Raw genomic sequence first — 20,538 nt, forward strand, 5'->3', positions numbered from 1 at the left:
GTGTCACTATTCTACTTCTACTTTATAAGGAACTGAGACCAGAAGACTTGAGCCACCTGCTTAAAGGACACCCAGCAGCTGGGCTTGTGGCACGTACCTGTGATCCCAACATTTGGGAGGCTGAGGCAGGAGGATCACCACGAGTGCGCAGCCAGCCTGAACTGCATAGTGAGAGCCCAGCAAGTAGACAGCAAAACCAGGCCTCAGTGCTGTCTTTCTGCCTTTAAATCCAGTTGCTTTTCTTTCTCCATATCAATCTCCACCTTCTCCATCCACCCGCCCCTTCTCCTTCTTTTTAAAACAGAGTCTCCCTATGTAGTTCAGGCTGGCCTTGATCTCACTAGGTACCCCAGGCTGGCCTCAAAGTCTCTAGAGACTACCTCAGCCTCGCCAGGTAAGTGCTTATGCCACTGAGCTCAATCCCCAGCCCTGGCCTCAAAATCTCAAGGACCCTCCTGCCCCAGTCCCGTCAGTACCACCACACTCAGACAAACTCCAGCCCCTTACCTTGTCACCATATTCTTCTCCTTTTTTAATTTTTATTATTTATTTTTCCTTTCTCTGGTGTTGGGGTGTGCACCCAGGGCTTTGTGCACGCTAGGCAACGGCACCACCACTGACCAATACCTTCAAATTCTGTATCTTACTATTATTTTTACTTACTTAATTTTATTCATTTGTTTATTCTGCAGTGCTGGAGATCAAACCCAGGGCTTCACTTATGCTAGGGAAGCATTCTACTTCAGAGCAATATCCTTGGGTCTGTCATTTGCTAGAGAACAGACATGATGTTCCCGACACTGGAAAGCGTGATAAATCGTCTCAATCATCATGATTTTTTGAATGAATGAATGAATGAAGATGGCGTCCCATAGGTACGAGAAAAGTCTTTTGCACGTCCCCATCCAACCAGCAGGTGGCGGCAAAGGAACAGCCTAAGAAAGGGCCCAGGCGTCCGGCTGGAAAGTTACATTCGTGCATCCCTTCCCTGCGCTCTGCAAAACAGGTAGCTGAGATTCTTCTCCCCTGGGCAGGAACCCAGCCAGTCTCAGTGCTGACCGACTGCGGCTCCCTCCTTCCTGTTTTGAACTCTCTGCCCTAGCTCGGACACCAGGATGTTCCAAGAAATCAGGAGAAAACTCCTGGAGAATTGTAATGTCAACTCAAACCACCGCAGAAGTGACACAGAGAGAAAAGGCTGTGTTCCGGGGTTCCGGCCGGGCACAGAATCACAATGTTCTTGTGATTTGCCTTCCAGAGTCTGCAAAGGAAGAGCAGCTGGTGAGCAATGCGTGGTTGGGGGCTGAAACGTGGGTGCTGGGGGTGCTGATGGCGCCTCAGTTTGCATCCTCTTAAGATCAATCTCAGCTTGAAACCAAGAAGAAATCCATTCTGCATGGCCTGGACATCCAAAAAGCATTTATTTAGGCTGAGCCTGGGAGCGAGAGGGGCCGCCCCTGGGTCCTGCTTTATCAGAGAGCAGCAAAGAAGGAGCCCCTCCTCCTTTGAACTGCTGGGCGCCTGCAGGCTGCTTCTCTGTGTCTGTGAATTTTCATGTGCTGTTGCTGTGTTTGCCTGAGCATGAAGGGAGAGACCAAAGCAAAGGGATGGCAGAACATAGACCGGCTGTAACCTCTGCCTGACAAATTAGAGGGCCCTGGGGACATTTCGGGGCTAGACCCACACACATGTCTTGGGTAAGTGCTTACTTTGTTCTGGACAATAAAAATAAAAGGAATTATCTGCAGGAAAAGACACAGCCTTCACCTTGTTAATTTTGGCTTGAGAAAAAGGTCCAGATGACCCTCAGAAGCCCAAGGATGCCCCTCTGTGGTGCCCACACCTACCTTCCAATATTCAGAACCCCTGGCTCCACCAGGTGGCTTTAGTGAAAAAAACTAAATCTTTTTTCCAAAGCTCCAGAAGAAAATGAAACCTACCCTGAACCAAATTATATCACTGTGATGTACAGAGAAGCCAGGAAGCCCCCCACCAGGACAGCCCTAGTCTCCCCACAAAGGAGACCTCCCCTGTGAATCCTCTTACCCTTGATCTTGAGGTGGGCAGGGGACACCTAGTAAACAGGAATTTTGTTTTTATGAAAAGTGGTTTCCTTTTATGACCTGTGATAACCAGGGGAGAGTGACCCTGGTGACAGGAAATTAACACAGAACTCATTGAGGGTGACAATGACCATTCATAAGTATTGGGTTGATAAGTTTGTGTCATTACTCAATCAGGTAATTATACAGTGCCCTAGGCCCTTTCTTGGTCCAGAATTGGGTTGTTCAAAATAAGGAGAGGGCGAGATGGAAACTGAGTCTTAAATTAAATTCTAGCTCAGCTCCATTCGCCATTTCTGAGAGTTTTCATTTAGTTGGGATGGAGGTATCTCTGAAATGAACTTGCATACATTGGCAAACTTGGGTGTGTGAGTTTAGGGGTCACCAGGGTGGAGGCTGGGGAATGGCCAATGAACTGAAGTCACCCCTGGTCTGCAGGACAGTGGCCCCCCGGAGTCCAGGTCTTGGCCAGCCCAGGCAGCACTGCCTGCCACCATCAGCTCTTCTGCCCAGGCGTCTGCCAGGCTGGGGAGGGTCGTGGGGTGGGGTGTGACCTGAGACCACTGACTCCCAATCCCAGCACAAAGTGACATCAATGATGCCGACACCAGGGACTGGGGTGAAGGGCCACGGAGCCAACCAAGAGCAGCCGGAAGTTTGTTCGAGCCGGGTGTCAGCTGGGTGGACGCGTTGTCCTTGAGACAGAGAACCTTGGAAAGAATGGGCTTTGCTGGGCCCACCCCGCCGGTGGGAAGAGCCCAGGCCGGGGCAGCCGGGGCTGCTGTGGGGCTGGGGAAGCTGCCTGGTCTCCCTCCTCCGGGTGCAATCCGCAACCGAAACCCGAGCCTGGGTCATTAGCGGGGAAACCAAAGTGGCACAGGGATCGCATTTCAAAAGCTCAAATAGACTGGCTGACTGCGGCGGAGGAGGACAGGGTGGCTGGGGGTGGGGGAAGCCGAGGGCTCCGAGGGTCCCATCCAGGTTACAATACCCCTTGACACCCCTTTCCCCCTCCCAACTTTTGCACCCCATTCCAGGGACTGACCCAAATCTGAGGTTCTGGATGCCAAGGCTGTCCAACTTCATCCTTGCTCAGTCTGCAGCCAGACCTGGGCCTTGCTTCTGGGTGAGTGATCGGGGCTCAGATTGTCCAGGTTGCAGACTGCACACATCCAGCCGGGAGTCTCCGGCTTCTTGGTGGAATCCCGGTCTCCAGTGGACAAGTCCCCAGCTTCCGACTGGAGCCAGAGAACTGGAAGCGGGAGGGAAGGGGAAACCACATTTGCTTAGGAGCTGGGCAGGCAGGGTCAAGCCAGGAAAGGATCAACCATCTTTGTGTCCGCTGCACCCCCACCCCCGCACCTTGGCACCTGCCTGGGGCCCTCAAGAGTGCAGTAAATACCAGGACACAGAGAGGACCTGAAGCTGGAATTGGAAAGCCCAGTTCTGCTCCCCAAACTGGCCCGAGAGAAAAAAGGTGTTGTTGGAAAGGTCATGCATGCCCACTCCTGTCCAAAGTCTGTCCCTGTCTGCCTTTTCTGTTGATGCCCACCAGCAGGTATTTTGAGATGCCTCCACTTACCTGGCAAAAGGGCCCTAACCCCTGGCCATCTGCGTTTCAGGACCCAGAAGACGGGAATGGGAAGGAAAGCGCTCTTTCCCACTGCACAGTAGATTTCCAAAGACACTGAAATACTCCTGTGAATTCCTGTGGAGACAGACACACTGCCACCCCCGGCACACGCAAAGATTTCTCTGCAGCCGGGACTTGCTCCTCACAGCATCCACGCCTCCCTCTAATGTAGGAATGGTGATCAGTGGGTGTCCTGCTGCCCTCCGTGTTGGACTTTAATGGCCACTTTCCCATGATGATAACTCTAGGTAAGTGACCTGACCGTTCTTAAACAGCATTAAAATCCTGTACTCCAATCTGTCAACCGGGAAGGCTTTAGGGGGTCATTTTTGTGGGGTGCCCAGCACACGCACATGCCCTCCAGTGCCAGCTGGTCTTATGACGTGGTTGTGGGTTCTCTGAATGCTCACATCTGCAACATATACTTCTTGATTATACGCATCTTGATTATAAAACAACTCAATGCATCTGCATCCGGAACTGTCTCGCGCTTGAACTCCTAAATCCAAATTGGAAGAGACGTGTACAGATGCAGCGTGCCGGAGTACACGTGCACACCCACACTCTCTCTCTCTCTCTCTCTCTCATACACACACACACACACACACACACACACACATCTTCCTCAACACCTGTAGTTCCTAGCCTCACTCTAAATGCCCTAAGAGCTACCATCTAACACCATGAACTTCTATAGCTCCCTTTGTAAGAGCAAAGGTCCCACGGCCATCGGAACTACACCCCAACAACCCCTGTCCTAGCTGACAGTCGAGAGGTCAAATTTAGAAACCAGGGAGGATGCAGAAAGTGCTCTGGCAGTGCCCAAGCTGTGCCATCCACAGGTTCAGAGAGTGGTCAGAACCCGAGTTTGTGTTTTTGGATGGACTTTTTTTTAAGGCCCTATTCTTAGGGAACTTCCCTACAAATACACACACACATACATAGGCACACATGCATGCACGCAAAGGCTGGGTCCCAGGACACAGGACAGTGCAGGTCCAGAGAGAGATCTTTTACACAGGCGCGCACGCGTAATACACACACACACACACACACACACACACATCCCAGCCTGCACACACTCCTCGCTCCTTCGGGATTGCGGCAAGCCCGGAGAGGGGAGTTGCGGGTCGTGACCTCTGCCTCCGCCCCAGAGCGCCCTTCGACCCCTGCAATTAGCGCCCGGAGGTCAGCAGGAACCAGGACGCCTGCACCCGCGGCTCAAAGCGCGGCAGAAGGCGACCCCACCCCGCCCCTCCGACCCAGACGCCAGGGCGCAGCCAGGCTCGGAGCCGACGCGCGAGGGCGGGCAGGGGCGGGAAGGGGGCTCGGGATGGCACCCGACTTGGTCGCCTTCAGTCTGCAAGTCGCCACGTCGCTGGGCTGGCTGGCTGGCTGGCTGGCTGGCTGGTGGTGACCACCACCCGAGTCACTGTGGCCTTCGTCCCTGCAGCCTCAAACCGGGTTTACAAAACGAAAATTTGCAGAATTAGAAAGTCAGCACGCGAGCGTGGAGGCAAAGGGGCGTAACCCCCACCCAGGTGAGGGGCTCGAGGTTGCAAGGGCAGGGCATCATCCGCTCATCTCAAATGCAGGTCGCCCCCTGACGCTGGGCTCCACAGATTTCTACAGGGACTGGCCAAGTGTTTGGAGAGAGAATTACCAGCGATGGTCCCCACGCTGAATTTCCGAACATTCTTTGCAAACCCGAAGGAGAGGGGAGGACTTTTTCTCCTCTGGGGCCCAAATGGAAATTAAAGCAATGTCCAGGAAAGAAACAGTGGCCGCTTCGTCCGAGGCTGGGGCTGGGGGGTGGGCGTGTGGGGTGTGGGCTGTGGGCTGGGGTGGTGGGGAGGAGAAAGGGGACACAGACACCGCGCTCGTGTTCCGGACCCCAAGAGGCACTGGGGTGCTGGGCGGGAGGCAGCCACCAGGGCGCACTGGTAGAGCAGACAGATAGGTGGCACTCGAAGCCCAGGGAAAGTGGCCAAGGCCCGGCCCCGAGTGGCCTGGGCGGCCGCCACAGCCACCATAAAGCCCGGGGCGAGATTGCGACCGGCGCCAGGTGAGTAATACGCTCGGAAAGCCAGAGATTTCGAGCCATCCACCACCCCCGTCCATCAGCGCCACAAGAGTTACTCATTAACATCACTGTACACAAATAAGATATCCAGGAGATTAGAGAAAAAAGGAAGAGGCAGCACCCACTTTTGAGCGCCGTCCCCAAATTTGGGGGATGGAAGAAGTATCTAAATATAGACTGAGAAAGAAAAGGCAAAAAAAAAAAATTTTTTTTTGTCCCTCTTGGAAACCGAGTTATTTTCTCCTCAATTTGGAACCACGAAACTGGACACAGCCTTCGGATCACACCTTCGCCCAGCTGCGCCAAGGCGGGTTTTGCTTCCCAAACCCGGCTTCAATTGGCAGCAGCCGCCGCGGTGTGTGGGGTGCACGCTGGGGAGTCTCTCCAGGGAGCTCTGACCCCAAAAGTCCCCAGCCATCCTCCACCACGCCAGCTATCGGCCCTCTGATTCCGGCAGACAGTGCAGGAGAGACTGGGGGGGGGCGGTCCCCACTTGTGTAGTCAGATATGGACAGGCTCGGCACCCCCTCCTAAAGGTCTCGACCTCGGTCCTCTTCCAAGTACAGACAAGCTGGGGAGGGGGTCCCTCCTCACCGGCTATTCAAGAAGCCTGAAGGTGACAGAGACTTGGGGCCCGGCTGGCGGGCTCCAGGGTGGGGGTGGGGAGTCAGTCACCAGCAGGCTCTGGCTGTGTCTTCACATCAACGCCCCCAGGACGGCTAAGTTTAGGACTGGCCTTCCCTTGTTGTACCCTGCACCCCAAGACATACGCACACCTCCACCGAAAAGCTGTTTTTTAATCGGCTATTTCAAAGATAGACGGAGCTGCCTGAAGCTAGATGCAGGGCAGCATTGGGGACCATGCGGGTCTCCAGGGCTGCTTTTCCTTTGGAGGAGGTTGGTCCAGTTTGCACTCTGGAAGTACCTTCCCTTTGCAAGGAACACGTGCCTCCTGCCTCGCATGACACACAGTGCAGAGCACGTACCAGACTGCGAGTGGGTGCAGCCTGCCCGAGCTTCTGGGGCCAGCCTGGTCCCCTCGGAGATGCTTGGAAAGCCAAGGCTCAGGGCCCACAGCCCAGAGGGCGCCGGCAGGCCGACCCGGGTTCCGAAGCGCGGGGCTTCTGAGGACCTCTTCCCTGGCCAAGGACATCATGCAGAATTTTTGACTTGAATCTCCTAGATCAAAGTCAAAAGGGAGTACCTACTTTAAAACAAATAAGCAGTCCCAGCACTCAAGCTTAATTTTTGGTTCGATTCCTGTAGCAGGGGGCCCTGACTTAGGGACCAAGGCACAACTTTTTATTAAAGTTTAAGTACCTGAAAGGAGTGTCCTTCCTGAATTCTAATCAGGACCCACTTGTCTCGGGGTTGCATCCTAATTTAAAGGAAAAGTGTTTTCAGATTTGGAGCGGTTCCCCACGCTGGAGTCAGGGACTTTTGTTTTTAGCTTTGTAACTTGAGTGACAAGTTGTTTGCTTCGCTGGGGGCGGTCTTAATTATTTAAAGGCGAAGGGAAGGAGGCCGGCAAAAGGAGACCAAGTCCTTTTCTGGTCTCTATGTTCTCGGAGAGCTGTCAAATAAGCATTTAACACGAGGCCCAAAGGTATTTCAATAAAAATTTATTGAAATTTCAGTGATGTTTTAAAGAGGGGGGGAAACACAGAAAAACCAAAGAACTCATCAACAGCTAAAACACAAAGATAACCTTCATGTGTTTTTGTCTTTCCAAACCAGCTCTGAGCATGTAACTTTTGAACTATGAATCTCTCTTTCCCTCTCTTAGGCACCAACGCAAAACGCCATCAAATTTGACAACAGTAAATTCCGCTTTGTTTTGAGGAAATCAGAGACTAGCAAATACAAATATGAAAGAAAACTTAAGGAGTCAAACCACAGCCCCTCCCTCCCACAGCAATCTCAGACCCCGGCCGGGGTGGAGATAGGGGGTGTTAGATCTTAAGGAATTTAATGTGAAGCCGGGAAGTGCCAAACCCCTCCCCAGTTTTGGCTAAAATAGGAAATAGCACTTTCCCTGTACTCTTGGACATGAAAAAAAAAAACGAAAAAGAAAAATAATTTTGCAGACAGCTCTTTCTCAAAGTGTGTAGGTGTTGGTGCAGGAAGACTGTCTCCTAGTGTGAACAGCAATCCTTTGACCTGGAAATAAAAACCAACTACAAGAAACAAGAACAAAACCTGACAGAGGCAAACCTATTTACATAAAGCTATGTACAATTGTCAATAAATTAAAAGCTTTAATTTTCCGAGCATTCATATTCCACGTATTTACAAGAGTTATCGAATAATTACATAAATACTTTGTCTAATAGTCTCGCTTCTTCTTTATTATTTTTTTAAAACCTTGTTATTGCATATACAGGAAAGAGAACGAACTGCCAGAGAGGAACATGAATCCTGCTACAGAGCTTAGATAAAATAAATTCAGTCTTTCTTTTCCCAAGCCCTTCCCTGGAAGCCCCCCCATCCCATTTCTTTGGGGTTCAGGGCACAGGATTGAGGGAAGGCAACCGGATGGGGTTAAATCGTTCTCTCTAAAGCAAGCATCCAAAATGAAAACCCACAAATACATGACTGTGGAACATGCAGGAAGAGACCTACAGCGGCTCTTAAAACATCACGAGAATATTAAAAAGACACAGATTTCCTTAATATAGATTAAACAAGAAGAGAAAGGACCTGCCACCCCCAACATCCTCAGCCCAGCCATTTGCTGAGAACTGATTCTTCCCAAGTCACTCGCTCTCTATAAAGTTTTCAATCTTTACAAACAGAATCATGGTCATGTATTCATTTGTCCCTGTTTAAAAAAATTTTTTTTTAGATTTTTGTTTCCACTTGACAGAGCGAAGGAAAAAAATATATTTATATATAAATCCACGTGGAGAGAAGATAGCTTTCAACACCTCCCCTCCTCCCGGGTGGCCTCACAGCCTCCAGAACAGCCTCAAGGAAGTCGTTCTGGAATCAAATGCCCTCCCCCCCAGCCGCCACTGCCCCCCATTGCTCAATGCAACAGACGCTTCCGAGCCCCCAGAATGCGAGCCAGATCCCGGATACATAAACCACACTGAGAAGACAGGGCCTGGCTGCAGCGCAGGCTCTCCAGGGAGTCCGGCGCCCCTCCCCAGACACCGGCCCCAGAGCTAGGGGAAGCCCACAGCCGCCCTGTGGTTTGTTTTACATCCAAAGGAAAGTGCAATGCAGACTTGATTGGACTGGAATGAAGAGACTTTGCCGGGGAGGGTTTAGGGGGACTCGCTGCGGGACCTCTCGGACTTGGCTTCCAAGCCGCTGACCAGCCGCTGGATACTCTGCAGTTCGCTGCTGGCCGCCTCTTTCTCCGAGCAGAGTTTGGGCGACAGGGACACGGAGCTGGAGGACAGCGTGGAGGAGCGGCTGTTCAGCTCCGAGCCCGAGTCCACCGCGGCGACCGAGGCGGGGCTGGCGGCCAGGGCGGCTTTGGCGTCCAGGGGCCCCGCGGCCATGGCCGGCAGCGCGGTGGCGAGCAGGCCGCCGCCGTCGGGCACCGGCACGGGGATGGAGTAGGGGCTGTAGCGCAGCCGCGGGCGCAGGCTGTTGAGGCTGAGGAAGGGGTGGCGGTGCACGGAGCTGGAGGCCGCCGCCGAGGACGCGGCCGCCGCCGCCGCCATGTAGGTGTAGGGGTAGGGGAACAGGCTTCCGAAGGGCGACATGGCCAGGCCCTGGGGAGGGAAGAGAGAGGACACGGCGAGTCAGCTCGGCTGGCCTGCAGGAGGCCTGGAGGATGGACCTGGCCCCGCAAGGGGGCGGGTGGTGGCTGCACCTGCTCTGGGGACCTGGATCAGGACGCCCCTCGGTGGCTGCAGGCGGGGTGGGGGTGCGCACAGGAGGACCCAGGTTATCACAGATCACTGACTTTTGTCATTCGGGTCCTCCCCCAGATGCTCTCACTCCAATCCTAAGAGTTTCCCAAATTGGGGGGAAAAAAAGATGGGACACTGAAGCAAACAGGAAGGGGGAGGCCAAAGGACATCTGGCACCAGCAGAGCCCAAGCAATCCCTGAAGGGGGGGGTTAAGGTGGGATACGGAGATGGCCCCCAGGCAGTCTGGAAAGAAGCAAAATGCACAAGGCAGGGGCTCCGCTTCTGTCCCCTCCCCTGAGGAAGGGCTGCCCTGCCTGTCCGCTGCCCACTGGGAGGAGCTTTCCTGCAGGAGAAACTGAGGCAGGCAGGGAGAAACCTAGGCTACACTCACCTCCCTCCTCCCAGGACCCGGAGCCAACCTGCCTCCCGGCTTGGGAAGGGAGAGATGTGCTTACCCAAAACAAAAGCCCAGTGCCTGCAGAAACCCCAGACACCCTTTGCCCGGTTCAAGGCATGCCGGACAGCCTGAGCCTTCTCCCCGCCATCCTGCACCCTAGCACAGCTGTCTGTGGGTGCAGTCCTGACCCACTCCTATGGGTTCCACGAGTGCAGAAACCCTTAACCAAAGCAGGGGGTGGGAGTAGATGACCTGGGGGTAGGGAAGGCAGCTCTGAACCCCTAGCAAGGAAAAGCTGCTCATGTCCTTTCCCCAGCCTCAGTCGCTCTCTTGTCCAATTCCTGGGGCAGTAGTGTCTAAGACACCTTTCAGAGACATTGCAGCTCTCAAGAAAAAAAAAAATTCCAAAACCAAAAAAAAAAAAAAAAAAGCCATGAAAGCAACTCTGGTGTCAGCCTGCCTGGGAACAGTCTCAGCTCCACCAGGGACGGGCTGTGTGACCTTAGCCAAGTTCCTCAACATCTCTGGGCCTCTTTCCCTCCACCTGAAAAGCAGAGGTGCTAAAAGTTTCCCGGAAGGACAAGCCCCAACGAATCAGACCGGACCCAGCAGCTGGAAGAGGTCCTGGTCCTCACTGCTGACTATGTGGAGCTGTTATCCTGGGTACTATTTTGGACCTAGAGGCCTTAGAAAAACATTTCTGGGAGGGCAGATGAGTTCAGGATGGCTCGAACGGTCAATACAAGTAATTAGAACATGATTGTTATTTAAAGCCATCAAGCCAGAGGGTTGGGGGAGGGGGCCTGGAACCCCGGAGGGCGGGGAGAGCGGGCAGGGAGGGGGAGGGGCTGCAGAGGCAGGAAGGCGCGGGCTTACCTGGGAGGCCAGGACGTGCTGCTGGAGGTGGAAAGGCAGGGTGGCCGCGGAGGCCCCAGACAGTCCCTGCGCCGCGGCCGCGGAGGCCATGGCGGTGGAGTCCAGGCCGGAGACGCCACCGGAGGACGCGCCGGACACGGTGGCCAGCAGGGGCCCCATGCCCGCGGCCATGCTGGAGAAGGCGCCGCCCATGGCGAACTGGCTGGGGTGCAGGAAGAGCGGGTGCCCGTTGAAGAACTGCTGGCCAGCCAGGCCCGGGGCGAAGCCGAGGCCGGGCAGCGGGCCCTGCAAGTGCGCAGTGGCCGCGTCCGAGTGCACGGGCAGCGGCGCAAAGGCCTCCTTGCCGGGCAGCACGCGCGCCTCCTCGGCCTTGGCCACCGCCGCGCCCGGGCTCCTGCGCTCCTCCGCGCCCGGGCCGCGGGTGCTGGACGAGATGGTGGCCGGGCTGTGGCGCGAGTCTGGGGACGCCTTGTCCGGTCGCCCGCTGTCCCGGGCCCGGCCGCTGGGCTCGGCCCCGAAGAGGTGCGGCTTGAGGGCGGCCGGGCTGCCCTTGTCGCGGCTCGGCTCCTCCGACGTGGTGGTGGAGATCTTGGCCGCGTCGCAGGTCTCTGGGACGTGCTCCTCCTTGCTCTCCGCCTCGGCGTCACTCTCGGCTTCGCTGGGACACAGGTCTAAAACCCCGGAGGAAGGGTTAGCTTGGCCTGGGCCATCACCAATCTGCTCTCTCGTGGGAACCTCAGGAGCGCCCTTGGACCCCTCAGTTTTCTCATCTGCAAAATGGCCTCTAGGACACTTTAACGCCTTTGGTCCCGGATTCAATCAAGTTCATAATGAATTCAAAGTAGTTTACACCCCTCTTAACCTCCCTCAGCCAAACATCCTGTAAATCGGTGGCCCTTCTTATTATAATGATCTTTTGCTAAAAACAAGCCCCTATGGAATTCCTGCTGTGTGGCCGAGGGGGAACCATTTGATTGCAAATTGACGTTTTAAAAATTAAAAAAACTTGAAAGGTTTCTGCTGAAAGTTGCTCTAAAGGTCTTTGTGGGGACACATTCCAGGTACCATCAGGGTCTTTCTTTGGTGAATGACCCAGACGAGCACCTTCCACCATTTGCGGATGGAAATTCTGCTAAGATTTGTTTGAAGAGAACCCGGAGGTCTAAATAGGCAGTGATTGAAGCAAACACCCTTCCCCTGCAGCACCCTTCGCTCCAGGGGGCCTTCAGGGCTGGGGTCCCCCTCCCTGGAGATGGCTGCAGGAGCCTGGGGCAATCACAGAATCTTTTGCTTCTGTGGGTGTCCTATCAGGAAACAAACAAAAAACCAGAAAAAAAGGGGTCCTCTTTTCTGTTTCAAGCTTCAATGGGTTGAAGACCTAAAGGGCTCTTGTCTTATTTAACTGAGAAACAGGCTTCTTCTCAAGAGTTTGCCTTCCCAAATAAATGGGGTCCTGCTTTTTAAAGAGGGAACCCACTGAGGACCTGAACCCTCTCCTCCGCTGCCCCGCCCCGCCCCACAGTGAGGTTCCCAGGGACCCACCCACCCCAACCCCTGGGTCAACTGTGGCTTTCCAGTTGGTGTCTCGACCCCTCCTTTGTTTCTGGGGGCTGAGAATCCCTCCGGAGCCCTGGAGGTAAATAAAGTCAGCGCTGGAGGTGGTCTTGGTTGGGGGAGGGGGCAGGCAGACACAGAAAAAGGAGAGAAGGGAAAGCAGGGGACACTTTAGGGGTTCTCCCACAGCTCATCATGCCAGCAGGCCACACAGTGTGCACATACACGCACACATGCAGACACGCACATGAGGATTTGGGGAGGGGGTTCCCAGCTCTCCTGTGCTCTCTAGGAAGCCTGGACACACCTGATGCCCTGTCTGACCTTTGGCTTCTGTTTACAGATCTACAAGAGGCTGTGGCTTCTAACCTGGAGTCCAGTCACAGTACAGGTGGCCAGGCTTACCTTTGAGGTTCGAGGTCCCTACAGTGGACACTGCTGGCGAAGACGCCTGGGCAAAGCAGCTGAAGGTCGCGTGTTCACTGGAGGACTCATCCGAGGTCCCGTTCTCCTTCTTGTGTCGCTCATCAAACACTCTCATGGACTGTAGGGTGAGCTGCTTTCTGCAGGTGGAAGCCCACACCCAGTGTCACAGGGATGTCACACACAGATCCCTTCTGAACTTGCCTTGCCCTTTGCAAAGCCACATCCACACCTCATACTTATTTTCTGAAATCCAGTTACCCGGGGCAGACACACAAGGCCTGGCATTGTTAACTCCTTAACCAGGCCAAAGAGTATGGCCATAGGGCAAGATATCAGGAAAATGCTTTTGCTTGGGCTGTGAAATTCTGTCTAACACAAGAGCAAGAAAGGCTGAAGGTGGCTAGAGACAGTTGAAGTGCAGGTCCTACAGAGGGTGGAACCGGGTGACCTGTCCCCAGCCTACCCAGCTCCTGCATGGAGTCTAAGGTCAGGAGGAAGTGGTTGTTTCATGGTGCACTGGATCGTAATCAGTGAACCAACACATTATTTGGAGTTCAAATTTATTTAGATGTTAGAAATTATTTTTTAATGTTCACCCTCTTCTCCGAGGGGACGGGCTAAAAATTTAGGGGTAACTTTCTGGCTTTCAGGAGAAAAATCTGAACAGAGGGGTAGGAGGAGGGCGTCTCTCATATATATCCCCAGCTGTCTACTTAATGCAAAATGATCTGTGTACCCGTGAGAGAGGGAGGGAGCCAGAGATTCCTCAAGGGGCCCCCACTCTGTCTGATGGTATTTGGGAGACAAGATTGCAAAAATGCCAAAAGCACTGTGTGAATGGCATGGTTTCCTAGAACCTTCCACATGGAACTTAAATTAATTAACAATTAATAGGGATCTTGTAGAATCTGTTATCCACACTGCTTTCTTCCAGAGACAACCAGGGTAGCCTAGTTAGTTTCCTCAGAGGTCACAGAAGTAGGTAGAAAAGGTGCTTATACAAGGGTAAGAGCGTAAACTTTTCCACCCATTCTTAGTGTGAGTGCTTGCCTCTCGGTCTAGGAACGCTTGCAAGTTGAATTCTAGAAAACTGGTTTGTTTTATAAACTGTCCGAGAAATGACTATCTCCACTTACCTTTTTTCTCTCCTGCCATTTCCAGTGTCTCGAAAACCTTTTGCAAATGGGTTGTTGTCTATTTTTAACTGAGTTATCTAGAGAAGACACAAGCAAGAAAGAGACACAGGCTTCAGTTTCTAGAATGTTTCCTAGGGGGATTCTCCCAGCACAACAGGCCCCCAGAAATGGGACTGCCCACAGATATCCCAGGATATCCCAGGTGAAGAAGAAAGGGAGGGGAGACCATTGCAAAAATCTGGAGGCTGCAAGGAAAAGCAGCAAAACGAACTGTAATGGGGTTTGTATGGCCCATCGCAGGTCAAGCCAAGGGTTCTGGTCTGAAGTTGTCCAAAGGATAGAGTTTCACGTACACAGCTCGCCTTTAGAAATGCAAAAGGCCTCCAAGTTGTCAAGAAAGACAACTGTAAGCCTTGAAAATTGTATTTTTATTGATTTTTTTATATAATGCAATTAATTATAAAGTGCTCACAAATACTCTCCTGCCTTCAAACACAGGCACACACATGTGCTGGCTCAGGCATGCACACACATGCACACACACATACACACAATCCAGCACACACTCTAGCCAACCTTTTCCATGGACCTAATAAAATGATTTATGGGCCTTTGCTACCCTTGTGCTGGAGAGATTTTGATTTTTTTTTTTTTTTTTTTTTTTTTTTTTTTTTGAGTGGAGGACAGGGAGCAGTGGTGGTTTGAGGAATTACAATATTGGCAACTACAGATTTAAAAGCAGCGAATGACCGGGAAACATTTGTTTTCATTTATGTATTCTGCCACTGCCATTAGGTGGAGAGGGAACCTTGGCCTTTTGGTCTGATCAGAAATGCTACATTTATTAGTACATTCACAACTTAGTTTCACGGGATCCCGAGGCTGGAGGCGGGAGGGTGGGCATTTTGGGCATTTTGCAAGCCGGAGGAGAGAGAAGTCACAGCTTGCAACCTTTCAAACCCCTTCCCCTGAAGCCAAGAGTTACAAACACAGTTACTGGGGTAGGGGTGGAAAAAAGCCCCTTGCTTGGATTCTTGTTCTTGAGAGAAATTACTGGATGCAAAAATTCTGGTCTGGCATTTGGCTAGGTGAGGAGGGGGTGAGATTTCAGTGTGCCCCCCCACATTGGAACCCCACTGTAAATCCATAGGGACCCTCGAACAGTGACCCCACCCGTGGTCAATCTAACAGGGCGTGGTCAGGTGAAATGGACTCTTGCTGCAGGCCAGGACTCAGGCCGGAGCCCAGAGCAGAGTCCTTCCCCAGCCCTTCCCCCACCTCCATGGCTGCCTGTCACCGAGTGCCCCACAGGAACTCTCTCAGCCTGGGTGCTCAGTGCCCATGACCTTCAAGGCCATCAGACCTGGAGTTCACAGACACTGCCCCATCTGAGGGCCCTTGAAACCCCCAGATCAGGCCCAGAGGGAGACAAACTTTCCCAAGAAATGCCACCCTTGGCTACCTTCAGTGGAGAGAAGTTTCAGAGGACTCGGTTAGCATGACCTGTGGTCAGGGTAGATTTTTTTTTCAATTACACACATACACACACACACACACACACCATAAAAAACAGAGCAGTATAAAAGGTAATAAAAACCAGACCAGCTACTCAGGATTTCTGGCTAGGGAAGAAAAGCTGGTCTCTCCACTAGGATTCTCCTCCCAGGACCCCAAAAGGCTTTGGCCTAAACTTTTTAGCTGGTTCTTTTCAAACCTGCTATCCTGATCCTTCCCTCTTGAAGGGGAAAAGGACGGCTATTGAAACAAACAGGACAGAGCCCTAGGAGTCTGGCTTAGGGTGGCTTCACCAGCGCCACAGTCTGAAGAGCTTCTCACTGACAACATTAATTTCGCATTTTTAAACTCAGCCCTGGATTCCTAGCTGGCTGAGAGCTTTGTTTCGGGCTCCTCGCAGAAGCCAGCCCCCGCTTTTCCAAACTGTCTATGGAAGGTCCAATGGGGAAAGAAAATTCAAGCCTTGCACCCCAGTTCCCTTTAACTTTCTCACCCTCATCCAAAGCGGCTTAAAAGAGCTAAGGGAGACAGCAGAATTAAAACAGAAAAGGTCCTGTGGTTACCTTATCATTCTGGTATGCAGTCACAGCGATGAATTCGGTTTCAGGGAATAAATAAGTCCGAAATGTACTATAAGGGAGTTTCAAGATGTCGTTGGCTCTCACGATGTGGAACCGGGGCTGGTATTTGTGCATGGAGTTCAGTATAGTCTGCAGGGCAAGGGAAGAGGGGGCACACTCAGAAAAAGGATTTACCAGGACAAACGGAATCTGAGGACCCCTGCCACGCTGCCGTCTCCCCCACCACCGGGTACCACACTGGGAGCCCACCTCCTAAGGGTAACTCCTGGGGTACAGTCTGCTCCATAGACATTATTAGATATGATTCCTGGGGAATCCAAATTGGTCCTCAACTTCCCAAGGGCGCCCCCCCATCTAAGAGAGTCATTCATATCTTAAACCCTAGCCTACCTGAGTCCCAAAACTATAACTCCCCTGCCAGGCTGCGTGATCCCTTGGCCAATTCTTAAAAGATAGAGAAAAACATGCATTTTAATTTACAAAATGATTCAGTACTTTAAGCGCCCACTAATTGACGAGCCCAATCCACTTAAAGCCCTCAAAAGCTGAACTCTAGAGAGGAGTATGTATGCTGTAATCAAATTAAGGACTTCAAATGCAATTCCTGCCTGCTGAAGATATTTCCGCGCCATTCATGTCTTCCTGGGACTAATCTTTCTGCTTATTCCTTGCTTATCACTTTGTTTATTTTCTTGCAATGTTGGGGAGGGGGAAGGGATGGGGTAAAAGGGCCTCTGCCCGAGTTTTCCCAGCCACAGAAGTCTGCTGGGTTCTAGACATTCTCACACGGGATCCACGGGTACAATCCCAAAACACCAGTTTTAACACCGAAGATCCATGCCTCATTTCTAATAAATCTAGCTCAACCAAGGCCAATCGCCTTTTAGTAAAAGAAAATGAAATTTCAATAAGCTATGTCCACCTTTTCACCAAAGGCAAAGCTTTGAGACCTTAAGCTCCCCCAAGAAATAATACGGCAGACTTCAAAGAGAAGTACAGTGTTCTAAAGCAAAACAAAACCTTCACGATCACATAGCTTTAAAATCAATTTTAGCTCTCAATTATTTTTTTTTAAACAACAAGGGTCAGATCCAGCGTCTGCTGAGAAGCTAGAGCTGCTATAGAACACAATCTGGTACATTTCCCTGGCTTGACTTCTCGTGGAACACCAGGCCTTCCACTACCCAGAGAGAAAACACCCCGGAATCCTCTCTCCTGCTCGGTGGCAAATCAAACAAGTTTGCTATGTTTAGCAACAGCGAGCCACGGAGAGAAGTCTGTGCTGAAGCTCATGGGAGGCTATGGGGAATGGGGGTGCGGGGTTTGGAGAAAGTCAAGCAAAAAGTTTTGACTGGAGAGAGAGAGGGACAAAAAGAGAACACAATGGAACTTACAAACCCGTGCTTGTCGGAAATGTTGTTGGTGAGTTTCAGTTTGTGGAAGGTGACCACTTTAGACATCCACTGCTCCCCGGTAGCCGGGCTGTCCGGGTGAATATACATTCGCTTTGGCATTTCAGGGTCAGCCTTACCCGCCACCATCCACCGTGAATTATGAAATTTATATCGGCAATCATCAGCAGCTATAATGTCCATCAATAAAATATATTTGGCCTTCTTATCTAGTCCAGAGCATCTTACTTTAAATGGAGGAAACATTCGCCTATAACCGGGAAATAGAAAAGAAAAGCAAGAGAGAAAAAAAAGAAATCTCTCAGAATCTGGAGTTCTACTTCTTATCCGTCGTCAAATACTTTAAGTTTAAAACTGTATGTGGGGACTGACCAACGGGTAATCTTTGTCACAGCAGGGCAACCAAGGGCTAAACTGTCTTCTTCCTCACAGTAGTAAATACAACCAATTCCTGCCTAAGTAGGTGTCCCCGGATTCAAAACAAGTAATCATGACACCATGTTTCTCTAATGCCTTGTTCAGTTTTTAGCCTCTGTGTGACTCCTGATTGCCCTCTGTACAGAGAAATTTCTGTCCGTGTCTGTTTCAGCGTGTATTTAGTTCTAGACAGCTTTGGGGAAGATTTTAGCAAAGCACAGATCAGTGGAAGGAAGGAATTTTCAACACCCACTGATGAGAAAAATGGTAAACTCATCCGGGGAGTAAACACTCAACGTGGTACCCCTCTCTGCTGCCAGGCGGTCATCCCGCTGCTGGCGAAATGGGATTGGATTTGGGCAAGTGCTCGGGAAGAAATGGATCAGCGTGGACTCCAGGTTGGAGAACTCCAGTGCCTCCTGTTTATTTGCTACAGTCCCCCACTGCCTAGGCCAACCCTAAACTGCAGGATCGTGCCACCGCACTGCTGTTGACTTTCACAGGAGTGTTGGCATTTTGTACTTTTGACTTAAAAGGAAGCACTTCGCTTCGAGAACTGACTACACCGTCTTGTGGGTTTGAGGAGGAGTTTATGCCAAACTTTGGCCTCATTTAGCTTGGAAGGAGAGAAGAAAGCTGAAGACATCAAGAGGGGGAACTTTATTTTTAACCTTTCAACTTGATGCCTCGATAAACTTCAATGCTATGTGTTTAAAAAAAAATCAGTGATTCTAAAACTGCCCTGGGCTCCCCTGTCTTCCAGGCAAGACTCAGTCAAGCAGGGAGCTCGAAAGGATGTGTAAAATATGATTTATAATATTCACACACAAAGCAGCGTGCACAGCCTAACTGGCTCCTTAGGTCTGCAAACAAAAATCTTAATTATCCAAAATTGCCTGCTGGGCTCCTCCTCGGGTCACAGCCACTTGAAGTTGTGTGGTGAACAAACCCCAACGCCATTCCATTTCTCTGCGACCCTAGAAGAGCAGGCTCAGGTCCCCTCCAGCCCCAGAGGCCAAAGGAAAGGGCAGAAGGGCGGGGGGACACTCTCAGGCCTCCCGCTACCACACAAAAGAAAGGGGCTTTCAGCTTTTCTCCTTGAAAGGAAAATAAAAACCCATTTTTAAAAATCCTCACATTTCGGTGAGGCTAAAGGTATTCCAGAAAGGTTCCAACAGCAAAGTTTCCTGCAAATGAGGAGGTTTTCCTGCTTCCTAAAAGGATGTCTGCATTCCACTGAAAAATCCCTGTCTGTCCTTTACTGGAGCCCAGGATGCAGGGCTAGGCAAGAGCCCAGCAGGCGCCCAGGTAAGCTGAAACTTCCTGCGGCTGGGGCAGGGCCCGGTGAGTCGGTGCACGTTTTCAGGGTAACTAAGCTTTCGACCAAGCTTGCACAACTGGCAAAGCGGCAACTCTGGGAACAGAGGTGAAGCCCGGGTGGAAAAATCTGCAGCCAGCTCAGGGGAGGGGGCTCCCGGCGCGGGCTTACCTGCCGGACTTGGTAATGACCATCTCCGTGCCTCGCTTGTGGAACTGATCCCAAAGTTCCTTGGCCTCCAGATGCACCTTGGGGTCATCCTCCACCTCTTCTTCGGGCTCCAGGGCCTTCAGAGGCCTCAGAGGCGCCTGGGGCCCCAGGGAAGAGAAAGGAATGCCGGTCTCGGCCGCCCCCACCAATTGATCCATGATCGGTTTGGCCAGGGCGCCGGGCAGCGACAGCGCCGTGGCGCCGTTGGGAGGCAGCGTCAGCGCGGGGAAGAAGGGCGGCTGGTGGCCCAGCACCGCGCTCATGGCGAAGTCCGGCGCGCGGTGGGGTAGGAACGGATGGTAGGCCATACTCGTCCCAGGAATGACCGGATCTCTCATGGAGAGGCTCATCCACTCCGGGCCTGCACAAGTCCGCAGCTGTGGTCTCGTGTTTGCTTTTGTTTTTATTTTTGTTTTTCCTTCAGCAGCAGCAGCAGCAGCAGCACATTTTTTTTAAGCGGGGAAAAAAAAACCAAAACAAAACAAAAAGAGGAAGAAATAACTAAAGCGCTTCAGAGGAAGGGAAGATACTGTCTTTTGGGGAGGGGGGGTGCCGCTTCTTAAAGAGGGCAAGGCGACAAATCAGGAGACATAGTCGCTGGGCGGCTGTCGCGGAGCCTGGCGTGTTTAGAAAGCCGCCCGTGGAAGTCGCTTTCGGAAGCTCGCGCCGGAGCCCTGCCGCGGAGCTCGGGACGGACACTGCAGCCCTCGGTCCCCGGATCGCTCCCCAGCCCCCAAGGTCTTTGTTGCACACGCGAACGGCTCTCCTGGAAGACTTTTTACCTTTTCTTCTTCTTCTTCTTCTTCTTCCCCCGCCCCCTTATCTCTTCCTCTCCCTTTCTCGCTGGTGGCTTCTGCCAAGGCGCTGGACTCGGCTTTAGCAAGGAAGCAAGAGAGCAGAAAAACTCTCTCCTTTAAGAAAAACAACAACACAAGCGGATTTAAGCCCCTTCCAACCAGCGCTATCAAAACTTGAACTGCATGCAAACTGGCTTCCGTCCGCCCTCCTCCGCCTCCTCCTTCCTCCGCTCGGAGCTGCGGAGAGGGCGTC

General features: G+C 52.1%; 1 protein-coding gene and 2 long non-coding RNA genes across 4 annotated transcripts; 1 reads left to right on the plus strand and 2 right to left on the minus strand.

Moving 5' to 3' along the window:
- The first annotated feature begins 2,629 nt into the window (after window positions 1-2,629).
- Window positions 2,630-5,462, plus strand: LOC134470787 (uncharacterized). The gene is made up of 3 exons (XR_010039949.1): window positions 2,630-3,189; window positions 3,686-3,944; window positions 5,292-5,462. It is a non-coding gene; the product is annotated as an uncharacterized LOC134470787 (long non-coding RNA).
- LOC134470638 (uncharacterized) lies at window positions 3,140-5,285 on the minus strand. The gene is made up of 3 exons (XR_010039640.1): window positions 4,050-5,285; window positions 3,646-3,771; window positions 3,140-3,315 (listed from the first exon to the last, which is right to left on the minus strand). It is a non-coding gene; the product is annotated as an uncharacterized LOC134470638 (long non-coding RNA).
- A 1,922-nt stretch (window positions 5,463-7,384) lies between the features above and the next one.
- Window positions 7,385-19,848, minus strand: Tbx3 (T-box transcription factor 3). 2 transcript variants are annotated; one of them, XM_063225700.1, is made up of 8 exons: window positions 19,450-19,848; window positions 17,526-17,793; window positions 16,522-16,575; window positions 16,114-16,260; window positions 14,036-14,112; window positions 12,879-13,036; window positions 10,920-11,590; window positions 7,385-9,504 (listed from the first exon to the last, which is right to left on the minus strand). In XM_063225700.1, exons 1-8 carry the CDS (start codon window positions 19,836-19,838, stop codon window positions 9,049-9,051), a joined length of 2,220 nt encoding a protein of 739 aa, XP_063081770.1. In that variant the 5' UTR covers window positions 19,839-19,848; the 3' UTR covers window positions 7,385-9,048. The 2 variants fall into 2 exon arrangements, with proteins under 2 accessions (XP_063081770.1, XP_003478497.2); XM_003478449.4 differs by lacking the exon at window positions 16,522-16,575.
- Window positions 19,849-20,538: the final 690 nt, after the last annotated feature.

This window comes from Cavia porcellus, unplaced genomic scaffold (genome assembly GCF_034190915.1).
Source record: "Cavia porcellus strain 051 isolate PalLab524CR breed Dunkin Hartley unplaced genomic scaffold, mCavPor4.1 scaffold_16, whole genome shotgun sequence".
NCBI lineage: Eukaryota > Metazoa > Chordata > Mammalia > Rodentia > Caviidae > Cavia > Cavia porcellus.

Coding starts and splice junctions, on each gene's coding strand:
- Tbx3 (XM_063225700.1), bottom strand. CDS start 19,838: ATGAGCCTCTCCATGAGAGATCCGGTCATTCCTGGGACGAGTATGGCC. Junction 16,576..17,525: donor TTTCCGACAAGCACGGGTTT/GTAAGTTCCATT, acceptor CTATCTTTTAAG/AATTGGCCAAGGGATCACGC. Junction 9,505..10,919: donor AGCACGTCCTGGCCTCCCAG/GTAAGCCCGCGC, acceptor TTCCCTCCCCAG/GGCCTGGCCATGTCGCCCTT.